This window comes from Ptychodera flava, chromosome 20 (assembly GCF_041260155.1).
Source record: "Ptychodera flava strain L36383 chromosome 20, AS_Pfla_20210202, whole genome shotgun sequence".
In the NCBI taxonomy this organism is placed as follows: domain Eukaryota; kingdom Metazoa; phylum Hemichordata; class Enteropneusta; family Ptychoderidae; genus Ptychodera; species Ptychodera flava.
Window position 1 is genome coordinate 33,089,850 of NC_091947.1, and position 18,245 is coordinate 33,108,094.

The window sequence follows — 18,245 nt, forward strand, 5'->3', positions numbered from 1 at the left end:
AACTGTGGCAAAATTGGAACAGGTGACAGTATACCTTCAATGCATGGGTTCTATTTCAACCACTCATCTCTCCTGTCACGTGACTTTCATATGAATAAGTTATTGCATTGGTTCAAAGGGAACCATAAATCTTACCTGTCACGTGACTCTCATACTGCTCCCAAGACCAATTCCGCATGTTTCTTGGGGATGGTTTGAAGTCAATTTCTTGAGCAGTTGTGCCTACATCATAGTGAAGACCAAAAGACAATGTAATGGATATACACGTCTATAGATCAGCAGTAGACAAATGTTTTTGGAAATTCATGTTCATGGAAATTGTTATCAAATACCTACGTAACCTTTCATTTTCATTTTCATTTTTGATCTGGGGCCTGTTTTGAACTCCTTTTAACCTGTCGGGAAAATTGATTTAATATCATCATCTCCTTGTCATGAAATTAAATCGAAAATTGAATTTATCAGGAAGTTGTCGTTGGGCAGTTTTGCTTTCTGGTGAAACATATAGGCCTATGCTGAACGCAATATTTCTCCCGTGACATGAAGGATACTGGTTCAAACTTTCCCTCAGAAAAGAAGAAGCAAAAGTCAAAACTTTCATTCACAGGTACACACTATCTAAAAGTCTACCAATGGGGATTAGTGGACGCAACACTTTGAAACCCTACAGTTTTTTTTCAAGGCGGACAAGCTACACTTTCCTTCACGCTAACGACTCCTTTGGTTACTTATTATAACTGTAGTATGCTAACTGCATTGTATCCAATACCCTCTGCTCTTGCCCTGAAACTTACCACTCGATCTTTTTTCTTACCAAAGAGTCTTCAGTCTCCCTAACTTTATCATTTTCACAGGATTCCACTGAAACTTTCGACTTTTACATTGGAATGTTTCTCGTTTTCAGCATGTCATTTTGCTTAGATGTAAAATTGTTTCATATTGTTGTACAGGTAGGGAGCACCACAAAAATCATAGATAGCCTCGTTTGTAGTTTAATATATATGTTGCAGATTAAAATGAGTACACAGATAAAATTATCATAGTTAGAAGTTAATGTTGATAACTTTTGTGGACACATACAAAAAGCCAATTTTTTTATTTTTTTCGAAAAATGGTACTCAAGGATTGGCATTCATTAGTCCTACGTTTAAGAAACGCTGAAATCGAAAATGTGTGAAGTCATTTCTTGAAAAGGAAAAAGAAAATTAAAGAAAGTCATAAACTTAAACTGACATTGTGAGATGAGCTTGTTAATTTCAAGATAACTAATTAGTCGTTTATTCAGTATAGAAGTAAATAATTTTGAAATACGACTTGATATTGCAATAGCTCTGTAATTGCTAGGATTTGTCTTGTCACCAGACTTATGGATAGGAACTAACATTGTTGATTTCCAGCATTCAGGAAATTTACCTTTTTTCAAAATGTGATTAAACAATTTAAGAATGCCTTTATTAGAGAAAATACTATCAATTTTGAGCATCTCATTCAATATACAGTCTTCCCGGGTGCCTTTTTCGCTTTAAGGTTTTTAATTCCTTCCTTTAATTCTTTAAAGTTAAAAGGCTTATACAGGTGAGTATTAAGTCTTGGAATGTTCTCTAATGATTCTAATTCCTCTGCCATAGCATGATCTTGTTGACGTGTTGCTATTGTACAGAATTTTGAAATAGTGTATTCACTCACGGCTCTTACATGTATTACCATGTTCTCCTGTGTGGTTTGTAATCTATCTATCTATTAACATACTACTATATAAATTTTTACTTTTTTTCAATTGTTTTTTATACTCTTCAGATTAAAATATCTTTGCCTCAAAATTGGTAATTGAAGTTCGGATTTTCAACCACGAAACCAATATTCAAAGTTTCAGCGTACATAAATGACATACTAGTAACGTTTAGTTCTGCTTTTTCCACATAGTTTCTGTAACATTCGCTCTTCTCAGTCTTCTGCATTCACCTCGCTCACGTACGTTTCACCTATGACGTCACTCCGCGGTCAAGAAGTAGTTAAACAGTATATGAATATTAATTAGCGGCCATTTTTAATTTATGCTACGGGTAACATCGAAGTACTTCCGCCTTATAATAGGAAGATGGGCCTCTTCGGGCAATCGGCGCAAAAGGACCCAAAAGAGCAGGCAAGTCCAAATAATCACGGAATATTACAGAATCGTTCGATTCCTAAGATATCAGTGAATACATGTTATATGGTTTTAAGGGATAAAATCATCAATTTTACCATAATTTACCCGTCTCTGCACTTCTTGATTGATCTCCGTCGATTCTCACCGCACTGGCACTGCGAACGTAAACATTCTGTGGTTTCTTTCACAGAGGTGGCAACAAGTCTACTTCCTTGCTTTAGTTTATTAATAAGCTTTCTCACATCATGTCAAGCAAAGTTAGCAGATGACACTGCACCATATAACGTGCCTACCTCTTACAACCTTGGCTTGCTACTCAAACCATAGGTGCTGTCGATCATGTAGAACTTGAAGGCCTATATTATTACGTTGGCTCGTCTCTTTGCTTTCTGCAATGCACCGATCACCATCACCTTTGCTGAAAAGCATGGGTACTGAGTGATTGACTAAAATCTATTTTGGTAATCGGCAGTATAGAAAACGCTCCGAATGGGGTATTCCTTGATACTTTCAATACTAAGCTATGCAGAGTCAAACGACGAATATCAATGCAATTATAAAGTAAACATTGTGTACAGGGCATCGCATCCGGTATCTTTGTTCGTGTAACGTTTTGATATCGTAGGACAGTTGCAGAATATTCAACAAAAACATGTGACAAGGGACAGTTTATAGGTTTTCCATATATGAAACTAAAAAATGGTTTACCCTACAGCAGGTGAGTTTTGAGCTTCAGAATCAAAAATAATATACTTTGAAAATAGACATGCCACAGTCACGGTCCCTCCAGGACCGTGGCCACAGCTTAGCAGAACTCACCTGACACATTAGTCATCATCACCGGGGATCATCACCCACGAGTAGCAGTATTGCATACTGAAAGTTTCTCTGACTCATTCACCGAAAAAAGGGGGAAAAGCAGAAATCTAATGTTGTTACTTGCACAGTGATCAAATATGACCAACTGAAGTTCAATAAGAAAATGCTTCTTAAGAATTGAAGCAAATTTATTATTTTCAATAATCACAGTTGTGCAGGTACAAGGTGTAGGCGCTATTTTATTATTGACCTATTTTCATTGGCCTGATATTAGCTCTAGAAAAGCCATTCTAAAAAGATATCAGATTTTTGTTGATTTTCCACTTGTGGTTTGTACTGACATACATCTAATCCACATCATCAAATATTAGAAATATCACTTGACGTTTAGCTTCCATTGCAAGTCCACCACAATCGTACCAATGAAAGAAGGGTAGGATATTCCAGCTATTTAAGTAAAGTTTTGTTTGATGAGAGGGCGTGAACTGTGAAGGCTATAAATACTGGCTTGTCATTACCACGGTCAACATATATATAAACTTGATTTTGTGACATTGTGTTGCAGGTAAATGAATGGAATAGAAAACTCAGAAAAGAACAGAGAGTTATTGACAGACAAGTCAGATGTAAGTACAAAGACATGTATATGTCATGTGTTGGTTATTGTCATGTGGGTTATGCGTACCTCATCCTGTAATTGGGCTAACGCCTGTTGGATGATGGACTGATCAAAAATATATATCCATGTACATTATATATATATATATATATATATATATATATATATATATATATATATATATATATATATATATATATATATATATATATATATATATATATATATATATATATATATATATATATTGGCTGACAATGAGAAATCTCTGAACTCTGACCACTGATTTGAATACTTTACTTGTGCACTCTCCTGCAAATGTAACAAGTTTTTAATGATGCAGATAATATCTTCCAAATAAAATCAGCCCAAAATAACACACTTCCAAAAAGTGACTTTTGTAAATAAGATAGTGAACTCATTAGGGGGGAGGGGGAGGGGCTGAAGATCAAAGGGGAATATTGCAAACTCTTTCCCAAAAGACTCAGCTTAAATGCACAAAAAATGTTTAGATTAAGCAGGTCTGAAATATGGTAGGTCAGGTTAATTGATACATACATATTAATTCCTTGGTCTTACAAAACCATGGAGTTTTTATGCCATGTAAAAAGCATGTGGTCAATCTACAGTCATATTCTGCAATACATTATTGAAGAGAGCATGTGATGGATATGTTATGACATTGCAGATTCATTACCTTTATGTAAGTACAGGTGTCAGAATCAAAAGACTTTAAAAGTTTTGCCCAACCTTTCAATAAGGAAACTTCAAACCATTCCTTTTCAAAATCAAAGATAAAAATCAGAGCTCGCTATGCAAATTTGGTACAGGAAAAACAAATTATCCAGTGTTTGCCAACACTTGAAATACAAAATGGCCACCATCCCTGTGTTACGTCTACGGGGAAAATTGAATTTTCGATTTTCACGTAAATAAACTGGTGAAAATTTTATACACTTTATGAGCTTCAAAGTGAACTCCCATAAGTGTTTGACTAAAAATTTATTTGAAAATTTTGAGAATTCAATTAGATCTGTCTCCAAAGTCCATTCTACCTTAGAATATCTGTCTGTTGATCAACCCATCGTGTTTCTCTCTCATAATTACAGTAGTAATCATTGTTTTACAAAAGGGAAGATCAGCCAGAAATAATTGAAAAATAAAAAGTTAAGAAATTGTATATGAAAATTTGTATTTGGATAATTATTCATGTGATAACATGACAGAGTATCTATTGACAAAATCTGTTTTCTTTGTTTGAAATTCAAATTTATAAAAAGTAATGAAGTCAGTCGTAAAAAGTTCTGCAATGAGTTAAACCCTGAATTTGAATTGAAGGCAGTCAAACCAAAACCATGTGCACAAACATGCATAGAAAGAAATACATGCATCTAAACACGTGGGTTCGTTTGTACTGACATCACATGATCTCTTAGGTGTACAGAGCCTACAGAACATCAGCATACATCTTTTTTTCTGGAGTTGAAATATTGTGTGTTTGCCCAATATTTTCATAGAAGGGTTTTTAAAAGCCAAAGAAATGTTTCTCATGCTTTACAAATAAACACTGCTTTAATACTTTACTAAACACCATTCTGCTCTATAATGATGGAAGGACTCAGCGATCCCAGTAGTGTGCCCTCTAAGCCTATTTGGGGTTCTATGACCCATGAATATTCTTTGTGACTCAAGAAAATTTTCAGTTGAATAGGAAATCATACATTGTGACTCAAGAAAATTTCACAAATTTTTCAAAAGTTTCCTGAAATTTCTTTTGTTAGAGGGCACACTGGATCCCAGTTTCCAGAAATTCAATATATATGCCCTGTAGCACTACCAGTGTACACGCTGTACAAAACACCTATCATACGTTAATATTTTAGCTTTGCACAAATTGCATAGTCATGTTGAGAATGTTTTCAATGTATTCTAAAAAGACAGATATCTATGAAATTTCTGTGATGTAACATTTAAGCAAAGGTCAGCACAACAACAACACAGTGCCTAACAAGACATCAAAACAGGTCAAAATAAATAACTTACCAGGTTGAAGAAACAAGATTGACGCAAAGTGACAAAGAACACTCAGAGGCAAATACAGCAAAAAACAGGATGGTTGGACAGTCTCATATATATTACGTTTACGTTTTTGTACGTCCCACACAAGTTCTGTGGATAACATTGTAGATAAAAAGAAGTGTACAAGTATTGTATAACCATTGATGACGTACCATAGGTGTTAAATGTTGGTCTGTAAAGATTGCCTCTTTTATGTGTCTTACTCTTTTCATATTTAACAAATAAACAGAGAAATGATCCCATCATACAGTGCTACATTTTCGTTTGAAGTACCAAGGACAAGTTGACACATGTAGCTTTGCAGTTTATCATAATTAAACATAATAATTAAATATGACTACAAGAATTCCTTCAATGACGTAAATATTATGCATTTAATCTGTGTCCTTAGCTGTATTATATTTCTTTTTCACATGCAGCAATTCAGAATGCTGAAGCCAAAGTCAAACACCAGATAAAACAACATGCCAAGAAGGGAGAGAAGGATGTGTGCCTTATACTGGCCAAGGAGGTAGTGCATTCCAGGAAAGCAGTGAACAGGTTATATGCCTCCAAGGCACAGATTAATTCAGTGTCCATGCAGATGAAAAACCAGCTTGGTAAGTCATAGATATCAGCAGTCTTACCAGTTAGAGTGGTTACTCCATCTATCAAAGTGGAAATGCACAAACTGCTTTACCCTTTCCCAACCAAATTATTTTGTAATAGTTTGATTGTTTTTCAATGGTTTGGCCCACAAGCATGGTTATCAGTGGTGAGTGTAGACACATTTACAAAGGATTTGAATGAATGGAGGTTAATACATTTAGAAATAAAGTGTGTGACCTGGATAAGTACTTGGGTATAGTATTTGCGTATTTCATCAGTTAAAGGGTATATCTCACCTAGAAAACATTTTTTTATTTTTTGTCAATAAATAATAATACTATTCTGAAACTAAATGTAGGTGTCTTTTTTTTCCTTTTTCTCATTGATAAATTATGGTGGGAATGAAAAATGTTCATGGCTTGACAAAAAAGCCTCTGTGAGCAATGCGTCCATTTCTTTGATGTCAAAAAGTGGCATTTGTGAGTGTAGAACGGAGGAGCTACATGTATACTACCTGTACACAATGACAGAATGGCATCTGTCTCAAGTTCTGTCTATAATTTGGAAATTTAGTGATCATCACTCCTGCAATAGAATGTTGTTTGGAATGATTGATTTAGAGGGTAGCCAGTGATGAAGAGTCTAGTTACTGTTGAAAATGATTCCATCGGAAATATTGTGAGCGTAGATTTTGTGCCTCAGTTCACTCGGCGTGAAATGTCTCCCTAGACCAACCGGCTGCAATATAGCCGAGTACAATCCGCAGCTTCACAAGAAATATAAAAAATTTTTGATCTACTGCCCTGTTCTTTACAAAAGTTATTAGAGCAGAATATTACTTTCATCAGGCCTTATTGCCTCCGGAATTGATCCTGTGCTTTCCTGGAGTACATAAATAAAAACACTGAGATGCCAGGCTGACCCCGCCCAGTTGCTTGGCTTTTTTGTCTCGGCGCGTGGCACCAGTTACAGCTGGCCAAGGCCATCACGTTGACACCCCCCTATCGAAACATGAGCTTACCAGAGTACATTGCTTCAATGTCATCTCACCACAAACATGTTGTCGATTGATTTTATTCAAATTCCTTCAATTTATTCTGTTTTGATATTTATATGCCCACAAACTTGGGGCTAGTCTAGTCAGACATCGACACACAGAAATTTTTGGAGCCAATATGGCCACCAATCCACGTTTTGGTTTATCACCGCTAAATTAGCTAATCCCATCATTGACATTTCTAATGGAAGAGGACATTTGAGAGCATGATTTGAGCATAGGACGCTTTTTCTTGTATACCCAAGTATACAAACTGAAGAGAGTCCCAACCCTGACACTGACAGGATGCAGTCCATCGGAAGGTGAATGAAAATTGCCGGTTGTCTATAGTTCGGGCCCCGACTGCATGCTGCACTCTAGACGTTGCCAAACAGTGAACTTGTCCCTGGTTCTGTACATTTCACTTACTACAGTTTTATAATTAACAATGCGAATAGCAGACCTAAACGACTGTATATAGAGCCTGGAAAAACAAGTGTATACTTTGCACAATGCAAATTATTAACTGAAGCAGCGAGCCTGATTAGACCCCTTCATACATATCACTCCAAATGTTCTGGCTATAGACTAGCTCCCACATCTGGCGTCAGTGCGGTGGATGAACAGATTTACAGCTGTAGTATTTTAGGCATTATGACACAGTGCAGTTCATTAAGTAGTACAGTTTAGGGAGCTACTAATTATGAAAGGCTTGAGTCTCATTCATAGAATATCCTTGGTGGATCAGCTCCATGTCTCACTATTCCTTTATAGTACACAGCGGTTGACTTGGCATTGGGTCGGCTGCTGGTATTATCACACTGACATTCAACACACAACTTTGCCATGCTATCATGGAGATATTTCTAGGTCCACACCAAATTGACGGCACATATGTAGACTAAAACCATCCAGATTTGTGTTGTTGCAGCCCAAAACCACACATCTATTCATCATAGTGAACTACCTGAGATCTTCTCGAAGGTGGTCCCCAGTGTGTTGACTATTGCTCACAGGGGATTGCTCTCACATGTTAGCCACTTTTGTCGTCATGCCACTTAACCAATACGCGGCGAATATGAACTCGGACGTTTCCTGACAGGGTGAATTTTTCACAACTTTAACAGTGAAATACACTACTATAGAAATAGTTGCCACTACAACGTTATGGATTTTTCGAAATAATGAATATTGTTTTATGCAATTCGATTAAGTTCAGACATACAAAAAATAGGTGAGATATACACTTTAATTTATTTTGTATTTTTTTCAACGAATACTCTGATGTACCCTGACTAATGTTCAGAGATCAAACTCTCCTTTATGGCCTGACATGTTCTTTAGTCAAAGACAGCTAGGATCTGATCATAAAGTTTGGTTTTGATTTCAGCATTAGTCAGAGTGAGTGGAGCATTACAGAAAAGTACTGATGTGATGAAAGCAATGCAAACGCTGATAAAGATACCGGAAATCAGTGCCACAATGAGAGAGTTATCCAAGGAAATGATGAAGGTAGGAATTTCAACCATTGCGTCACTGAGTCCATGCAATTATGCAATTATTTCCACCATTATCGGTGTACTATCTTAGAAATTTCATACAGAATAGTTTTTATATTTTGAGCAGCTAGCTGTGAAGAGGCTGGTACACATTGTACATCACATGAATCATGTATCTGTAACAGTTACATTATGTTTGTCAACATGTTACCAGAGACAAATTACTAATTTGCTCTAAGGGGACTTAAATTGCTTGTAATAGAGTTTTGTTGAGTATCTGTCGGTAATACTGGTTGGTTACTATTGTCCAGTATGTACATAATTGCACTTTCTGAATTTCTCTAGCATTATCAAGGTATTAACAGACTTTTCTTTTTCATCCCATGCTTGATCTAAATACCAGTGCAATCCTGATGGTATGTTTCTGGAAACATTAAAATTTGTTCACGAAATGAACCACTGATCACAGATAAACCCACCATCAAAACGAGATGTTTTTCACCATGGTTTTTATTTCCCCATTGCTCAACAGAGCGCCCTCTATAGTGCCTTATTGTCAACCTGTCCCCAGTTCTTACTCAATGTGTGTTTTCAACACCATGGGAATATGTACACAGCAAAGAGGTTTCACACCCAGCAATTTACTGAAGGGCCCCCGTTTCCAGCTATCAAACACATTTGGCAATACATTCGTCACCACAATTCAATTTGAATCACAGTACCTGACATGCTGATATTCATGGAATGCTCCGTTAGGTTTCTAGCTGACTAGTACTGACTTCGGGATTACTTTAACCGGAATTATTTTTCTAGGCTGGCATTATAGAAGAAATGATGGAAGACACATTTGAAAGTCTTGAAGATGAAGACGAGATGGAGGAGGCTGCCCAGGCTGAAGTTGATAAAATTCTCTTTGAAGTCACAGCAGGTAGGTTTCAACATTTAATACAGAGCAGCTGTCGTTGATCGATAATGCTCACAAGAAATGAAGTAAAATTAAGATTACAGATAATTGAAAAGTACAAGTAGTGTAATTTTCATCTCTTGTAATAGTATCAGAAAAATACTGAGTTACCTCACTATGACATAAACCCAAACAGTACATACATGACATCACACTGTAAAAAGTATACCACGTCCAAGTTCAAGGAAAATTCAGGGTACAGTCCTCCATTTGATACTACTAGGTATCAGTGTACAGATAACTTTTATGTTGTTCCACATTGGCTGATGCATTTATGAAATAAAGATATACCACCAACTTTTTGGTAATTGAAGCTCGATTTTCTACACAAATTTTAACTAGGTGATTTTGATTCCATAAATTGGTGTAAATATCAGGTAAAATCAGATGAGCTCATGCATGAACGTCTTAAGTTTAGAGTTCTCAAAGTCAGTGAAGTGAGAGTGTGCTCAGCTCGGCATTTTTTGTGTAGATTCTATCTAGTGCAAATGGTATTAGTTAGCCATTTATACACTTAAATGATGTGTTCCACAAGTGTGTCAGCATTTATGTTCTTGGGTCAAGATAACACTTTCACCAGATCACACAGAAAAATAAAGGCTCAGATTTTCTTATAGGGAACAGCTGGGACAACATTACTGCCCTCACAGGGTCTGATCATGATACTTGTGGAGTTTGTTTATTTGAATTAAGATCTTTTGAAGGGATTAATGGTTAAAATGTTTCATATCTGCTTTAGGTGCCCTTGGTCAAGCACCCAGTGCTGTGGATGATGAGTTACCGATGGCAGAAGGCGCAACTGCCGCTATTGAGAGTGATGAAGAAGAAGATGTCACAGAAATGCAGGCAAGATTAGAAGCATTGAGAAGTTAAAGTTTACATTACCAATTTACCTTTTGTAAATAGTTTTGACAAAAAAAAATTGATTTTTTTTTCCACAGATAATGAAACAATCAGATATTTTGCGGTTTTCACCAGACATGAAAATACTTTGCAGTAGTTTTTGTGTTCTCTTTTAAGTGTCATATAAAGCATATCATGCATATTACAAATTATTCTTGAATAGTCCTTCCCTTTCCATTACACCGTGACCTTTAATTGTGTCAAATAGGTCCACCCTGTTGGTCAAACCAATCTTTCCTTTTAGCATGTGTATAGATTGACCTAAGTTCAGTAAGACAGGTTATACATCATCATCTTACCTAAATGGATCCTTTTATCTCTTTTCAAAACAACCGTGTGAATGAAAGTAAAGAGGGGAGGTGAAAGATGTCAGATATATAATTAAACCGACTGAAATGAAAACTAGGGAATAATACTCTGACAGGATGAAAGAGCGCCCTCACATGTCCATGCAATACTCACTGGGTAAAACTGGTGTTTTGTTAGATCTGTGCTGTGATGCAGTCTCTAGAGTGTACAAGTATTATAAATTCTGTTTTAAAGAGGCAATAGTTGTAAGCTGTCGATGGCTAAATGTATGATATGCATGGTCTCTCTGATGACTTTCGAAATCATAACTTAACATGTCGTTAGAATTCAGGTGTAAATTTGTATGTCTGTGATATTCAACTATCATTTACCAATTGGTATCAGTGAAGCTATGGCATTTATAATCCAAGTTTGCCTTGCAAAGATTGTAACGATACCCTATTCTATAAATTGTGGGCATGTGTCTTTGTCAACTCCTGGATATAATGAAGTACAAACTTTGACAATGGTAACAACTAGTTGAGGAAATGTTACAACAATAGCCAGTGAAAATGTTTTGTATGTCGCATGTAAAGAGAATACATGCAAATATCATGGATTGGTGTGTGTTTCATGTTTGTTTACATTTACTCCTTGTTCAATTCCACTGTGTAATATCATCATTACCAAAGTTTGTCATTCTGGTCCAGAAATCAAAACTCATCTCTGAACATTCATGACACATAGTATTGTTTTCAATCCCAACAAAATGTATCATTATTTTGGTCGCGTTTCATCAGTCTGTGTAACTGATCTGCATCATTCGCCTCAGTGTTTAAATGTTGGATAGAAGCACTATGTAAAACATGTACGTTTTCGTAAACAGAAAAATAAACGATCTTTCAGTAACCTTAGCATATGTAGTATGTACTTGAAACTCAACATTGAAATGCATAGTTGGCTTCTACACTCAAACAAACAAAACTTTGGAAATAAACACCCATATAAATCTGAAATGTACACAAGTGATGAGTAGTTAGCAAGCCGTATTGATGAGCAATACACCAAGGGAGCAGGACTGCACACATGTTTTCTTTCTTTTTTCTTTGTTGATAATTTACTATCATGTATAGAATGTAAACAGACAGACAGACACCTGCCCACAACCTCTATCCACTCTCATTAATGACAGAGTTACATGTAGCACACATTCAAAAAGGTATTAATTACAAGCTTGGTTTCCTCAAGACTCTCTCACAGCCCCTCCTTGGCTATGCATTGTGACTGTCCTTCAGCAAGTAACACTTACTGTAGCCTTCAAAGTTTCATGAAACAATGTAATGGCTCTCTTGGCCACACTAAAGGGCAGAGCAAATTAAGGGATATATGAAAGCGTAGGTTTTACATGTGGCCCTACAACGTCACTGCTCCTGGGAAAATCTTTCTTCATTTGAATATGTCATTTGTTTTGAAACATAGTAACCATTTGAGGCTAGACTTTTCAGCAACTTACCAGAATTACCTCATATCTAGCAGTTTGGACCTAAACAGTTTGAACTGGGGTATGGTACCTTAAGGAAGCATATTTCAACAAAATCCAATGCTGTATGTCGCCCGTCATTCAAAACTCTCAACATGAATGGCTGCATGCTTAGAGTTGATGAATAATGAACCACACAAAGCTGAGCCTACCAATCATTTGAATTAGAAGAAGAAATTGAATGATAACTCAATTGTCATGTAGAATAAGCAAAGTTTCATCTGTTTAATCTGGTGTTTTCAATATCAGTGGGTAAAACATTACTGTATAGTTTGCCTTTGTAAATAATGTGTTTTGTGATGTAGAAATGATGTTCAAGTCTCTGACACTGTACAAGTAAGTGTTATTTGTATGAATTATCTATCAAAACTTCATATGAAATTATAGGTTCAAAGAGGCAGGGTCTATTTTTTATCCATTTTTCAAATTAAAGGCAGTGATGCCGGCGAGTTGTTTTTTCTGTACCGGGTAATTTGTTCAAACATTAGGCATGACTGCAAATATTACACTTTATATTTCCAGCCACAAGTTAATTGCATGTCTTGTACATATTTCTAATAATACATTTAGTATTAATAAATCAATCTTAAACCAATATACAAACACTGAGACAAATGTGTTGTATGTATATTAAGTATTCAAACAGAAAATCTGAGTTGTATGCCATGATGTGTGTGTGTTGCAAACTGCTCATTTTCCAACCTGTATGTTGTTGTTACTATGTTGTTGTTACTATGATTTAAAGTGCTCATTTTTGTCACAATATGATCATGTAACTCAAGTCAACCAGATTTTGTTGCAAATATTATCACCAGCATCGTAAATGGAATATACTTCCATTACAAGTGAATTTTCCATCGTGAGTTTGGCATCACTCATTACACACACTGCAAAACCATTGTTTTACAACAAGATAGTTCAGATATTTTTAGCAGACACTGTATCATCTTCAGGATTGTACCACATCAACGGGTAATGCAACAAAGCTTTGCAACAAAAATCTCACCATAATCACAGCCACATTTGAAATATTTTATTCTCATCGGCATATATTATACATTACTGTCAAAAACACAACATATATTCATATATACAATCATACACATATATTATCCACAACACACAGTAATGTCCTACGTGGCCTGTAAATGTTACATTACATCTCACCACATGTCAAAAATAATAATAATACAATATTTACAATTACAACACTTGTTCTCAGAATTAGGCACCATTAAAGTTCAATGTGCAAGAACTAGTAAATTATGTTGTGCCAGTAGGAGAGATATGCTTCAAGTCATGGAGACAAAAAACAATAAACAGAGTTTAATTGCATCATTTGAAGCAGATGATGGTCTATAAAAAATGGAAAATGAGACTGGAAGCAAAGTATTAACCATTGAATACATGATAAAAGAAACGGCTGGTCAGTACGTAAGTACAGAGTCAATAAGATAATATGCTGAAAGGACATTGAACTCAGACTTGAAGGGGTTGGTCTGTCGTCATATTGCTGCATGGTACAAAAGTTCCCCTCTAACACAATTAGGCTACCATTCCTCATTGCTAAACATCAATCATTTTGTTCTGTCTTATTGACACAATGAGAACTGAATAGCATTTCAATGTTTGGAATGGTTGCAGTACAGCATAGAAAGAAAGTTGAAAGGATAAAGAGGCGATATTAATTTCTGTTATGTTCATTGCACAAGTACAGTGTCATCGATAAAACATATTTCATGGATATAATCAAAGATTTTTTAAATAATGCACTTTATTCTTTCCAGGATATTTTCCAAAGCCTCTCCCATATTTTTACATCACTACCTCTAACACTTTTGCCACTACTTACAGTGTAAGTATTCACCGTGAACTCTGTAATTCCAATCCCAGAATGCACCAGGATGGATCACCAGGAATCCTCTGATCTGAAAGATTCTTATTGTTATATTAAGTCATTGTTTCACCATGTCAACTGAATGTCAGCCCATGCCCTGAATAGAGTTAAATAAACCACATTTTTGTATTACCAATGGCTTTAAAAGGTAGTGCTGATAAGTTTGCAGACTGTTTGACGACTGTCCGGCACTTCCAGACAATTCAAACATTATATTCTCATGTTGATTGATATGATTATTTGATAGAGTTCAGCTGCTACACCGTTCACTGCTATATCCATAACACCGACTTTTTTGATGGTGTTCTTCCACTGGTTGAAATCATGGAAATACCAGTCCTACTTGTGAAAGGACTGATAAACATAGTCCAGGAACTCACAAAACTCACAGAGTTGGCAAGTCTTTACAGGATTTTACATACTTATCATTGTTTTATATGTGTGTGTAGGTGAAAACATAAGTTCCTCTCTAATTTCATACATTTCTGCTCTCTCCTCCAATTGTTTGGTTGAGGCTAAAAAAATATGGAATTGTTTCCCATTATAGCTGTATCAATCTAGACCAGCATTTGTTTTTGCATGTATACTTTTAAAAATTAAATTAATGCAAATGAGTGCACAATGCGCAATAGTTTTGGAAAAGTCCATGTCAGTCAGATTGCACACATACACACTGTAATGTTCTGACTAGTGAACTTATTGATGTAATCTTACTGTATGTCACAATTACTTTTGTATTCATACATTCCTGTTCTACGTTTTCGCCTTGGTCATCGGATCTTGTGGGCAAACAAAGTCGCAGCAAAGCAACGATAAACATATTCCCCTCATGTTGCTATGGGAACTAATGAGTGTCACAGTCCTAATAAAAAACTTCAGATGTCAGTATTGGACAGACAGATTGTCATATATCAATGGCACATATTGTGTTGTGATTGGGCGTAGAATGGATGGCAGAATAGCCAATGTCTAATGTAGTGTAATTAATGCTGTAAAGCATGGACGGAAAACAAATGATAGTTCACAGTGTTGTAAGAATGTATTCAGATTTGACTGAAAACAATTGATAAAACATAATCAATGAAGCTGAGATGTAAACTCATGGACGGGACACTAAATGATTCCAACACGTGGGTACTTTTACCCTGTATGTTAAAGTTTAATCACAGGCTGCTAAAGAAAACGTTTGGGGGAAGTGAAAAAGAGGGATTCTGTACAAAAAAAACTGCATTTATGCCTAGCAGATGTTCAAAAACAGAGAATGTTCACCATACAACTTTGGCAATGGATAAAGAGTAAAATATCATCACTAGACAAACACACATGAGCTTAATGTTGTCAGCATTTCTACTGACCCGGGAAAAAACTTTGAGTATTGTATGAAAACTATTTAAGTGCGTAAATTCTTTGGAAGTTTTTCTCACCATGTATTCCACTTTTTACAAAACTGGTAAATGTTTCGTGTAATTTCTATGTTCTGTTCTTGATACAGTTCATTTTCTTCACTTACTGTTAACAATTCTTTCATTGACAATATCACAATAAGCAATACAAATAGTAAACTTTGAATACAGTATATAAATAAAAAATCTAGTCATGAAAAAATTTCTTCAGTGTTAAGCTTTCAACTGTTACATAGTTCAAAACAGTTGTACCCGTACAGTATCTCAATTGCAATTAAGAAAACACTACAGATGTTTTCTTTGATATCAGACATATTGTTTCATACCTTATCAAAGGGAGAATACTTGAGCATTAAAATGGTATTGTCTTTTGTAACAATTTTTAAATATTATTTTTAATACCAGTGGTCAGTATTCGACCTGGAATTATTTATGGATCACGCAACATTGATAAAAACATGATTGATTTTTTTTTGCCGATGTTTTTATTTTGATGATGCAAGGAATTTAAAGTTTCTAATATCGAACGTACGTCATAGGGACTCTTGTAATCTGAGCTAGGGAGTACATACGGTTTCAACACCAAGTGAGCATTCTGCCTAGTATAGAGTAGTGGCACAAGCCTTGGTTCTTGTGGACTCCCTAGAAAAAGTATCAGAATGATAATGCACTTTTGGAGTGCCTTCCTTTGGAATAGAAAATTTGTGAAACTTTTGATTGTGAGGCTCACACCCGAAAGACAACCTTTCTTTTCCAATTACACATTATATTTCCATGATTTCAGGGTCAAATATTGACTGTTGGCATCAAGATAAGATGTACAGTAAAATAAAATCTTACAAAAAGACAATGCTGCTTTAACAAATTACTCTGATGAGGACTCTGGTCATATTTGGTCATGAATTTGAAAATGAGAAATGTTGTCTTGGTAACCCCTTGTCAGATGTATGGTTTCCACTAACACTGGGTCTAGGCGTGTCCATGGGCCCTATACTGACATCCTTGGGAGTCACTTCACCCGACTGGATGCTGGATCTCTTGCTGGCGAATCCACCGCCTTTCAAGTTCTGCCGATTCCGGAACCCAGAGGCACTGGTTATCCTGTCAATTTCTTCGGCAAGCTCGGTGACTTCTTCCTCGGTCAGGTCAGTTTGTCCTGGAACCTTGGTGGCAGGAGGTGAGAGTACGCTATCACCGCTAATGTCACTGTATGGATTAGTATCAGTAGAGCTGTCAACATTGTAAGGATGGAAGACAGAGATCAAACTGACATGAGAGAGACAAAGATTTGTAGAGGATAGAGGAATTGAGGATACAGACAACACAGACATTTTACACTGAAATCTTTACATCAAGTTATATTTTTAGTAATTGATATGTTTAAGAAATTTATTTATTTGCTTGGATAACTTTCAATATCTCAATTATATCTCAATTTGTACAATTCCTTGGATTAATATCATAGCTTACTTGAATTATTAACATGTTATTTAGATTTAATGGGGGTTTTAGTTTCCATTACAGAAATATTGTGAGTCGTGAGCGTTCTGCAGCAAAGTTCACAAAACACAATAATTCTTTTGATATGTGACAGCAAAAGCTCTGACTACTTGGCAGTCCAAATCATGACATTTCATTTCACTTAATGTGTAATGCTTGCGATAAGCACAGCTTGAATGGAATTACCCAGTAATTAACAAATTTCTCAGAATTTTCAGCAGATTATACATAACGTTAACACATTATTGACAAGTGTAGATTTGTTTGTTGAATTTCCTGATGTGCTGTCATATACTCTCAAATCCTCTTTGAGTAATTTTACTAGACTCTTCAGTCGTAAAAGCATTTTAAAATTCATTACCTTTCTGATGAATAGAATCCATTATGACTGACAGGGAATTTTTAATATTTTAGTTTTGGCTTTATTGGGCAACTAAGTTTTGTTTTTTATTGTTTTTTTGTCAACCAAACATTAATATTACTGTGGTTTATACTCTGACTTATCCAATGAACTGTACAAACCTTTACAAAACCAGCAAAGATGATGTTGATTCAATATTTTTTTATGACATTATTATATTATATCATTTTCAGAGTCCAAATATTATTAGTATTAATATCTCACTGAAAGCTTCACCTTACAAAAAACTTAGTGAATCAATCAGCTATGGTATGGGAACGTGTATTCCTTTCATCTGCTCTATTTCAGAGTGTAATCAGATACTGTGCGGGGAAAAGTTTGGAATTTGGAACAAAAAGAGGACTGATGATATTGCACGGCATCTGAAATGTGAGAGTTAGGGAGATGAAGTAGGGTGTGTGACACTCTGCATGCCATGATCTGATGGAATACACAAATGCAACATTTCAATGATGTTATCGGTATGATTAGCGTGTAAGCTGACGTGATTATGTGCAGATTAATACCAGACAGCCGCTGTGAATGCTTGTACCACAACCC

General features: G+C 35.7%; 2 protein-coding genes across 3 annotated transcripts in view; one reads left to right on the forward strand and one right to left on the reverse strand.

The window, feature by feature from the left end:
- The first annotated feature begins 2,024 nt into the window (after positions 1-2,024).
- On the forward strand, positions 2,025-11,853 carry LOC139120718 (charged multivesicular body protein 3-like). The gene is made up of 6 exons (XM_070685254.1): positions 2,025-2,143; positions 3,534-3,594; positions 6,086-6,265; positions 8,681-8,802; positions 9,603-9,717; positions 10,493-11,853. The coding sequence occupies exons 1-6, from the start codon at positions 2,099-2,101 to the stop codon at positions 10,624-10,626; spliced, it is 657 nt and encodes a 218-aa protein (XP_070541355.1). The 5' UTR covers positions 2,025-2,098; the 3' UTR covers positions 10,627-11,853.
- A 1,649-nt stretch (positions 11,854-13,502) lies between these two features.
- The window catches only part of LOC139120716 (atrial natriuretic peptide receptor 2-like), a 57,803-nt gene continuing 53,060 nt past the window's right edge, over positions 13,503-18,245 (reverse strand). Inside the window, exon 19 of one of the 2 annotated variants that reach the window (XM_070685253.1) lies at positions 13,503-16,947. In XM_070685253.1, the coding sequence (XP_070541354.1) occupies positions 16,926-16,947 (22 nt within the window). In that variant the 3' untranslated portion in view covers positions 13,503-16,925. Of the gene's footprint in view, positions 17,015-18,245 lie in introns of both variants that reach the window. The other variant, XM_070685252.1, reaches the window with a different exon arrangement.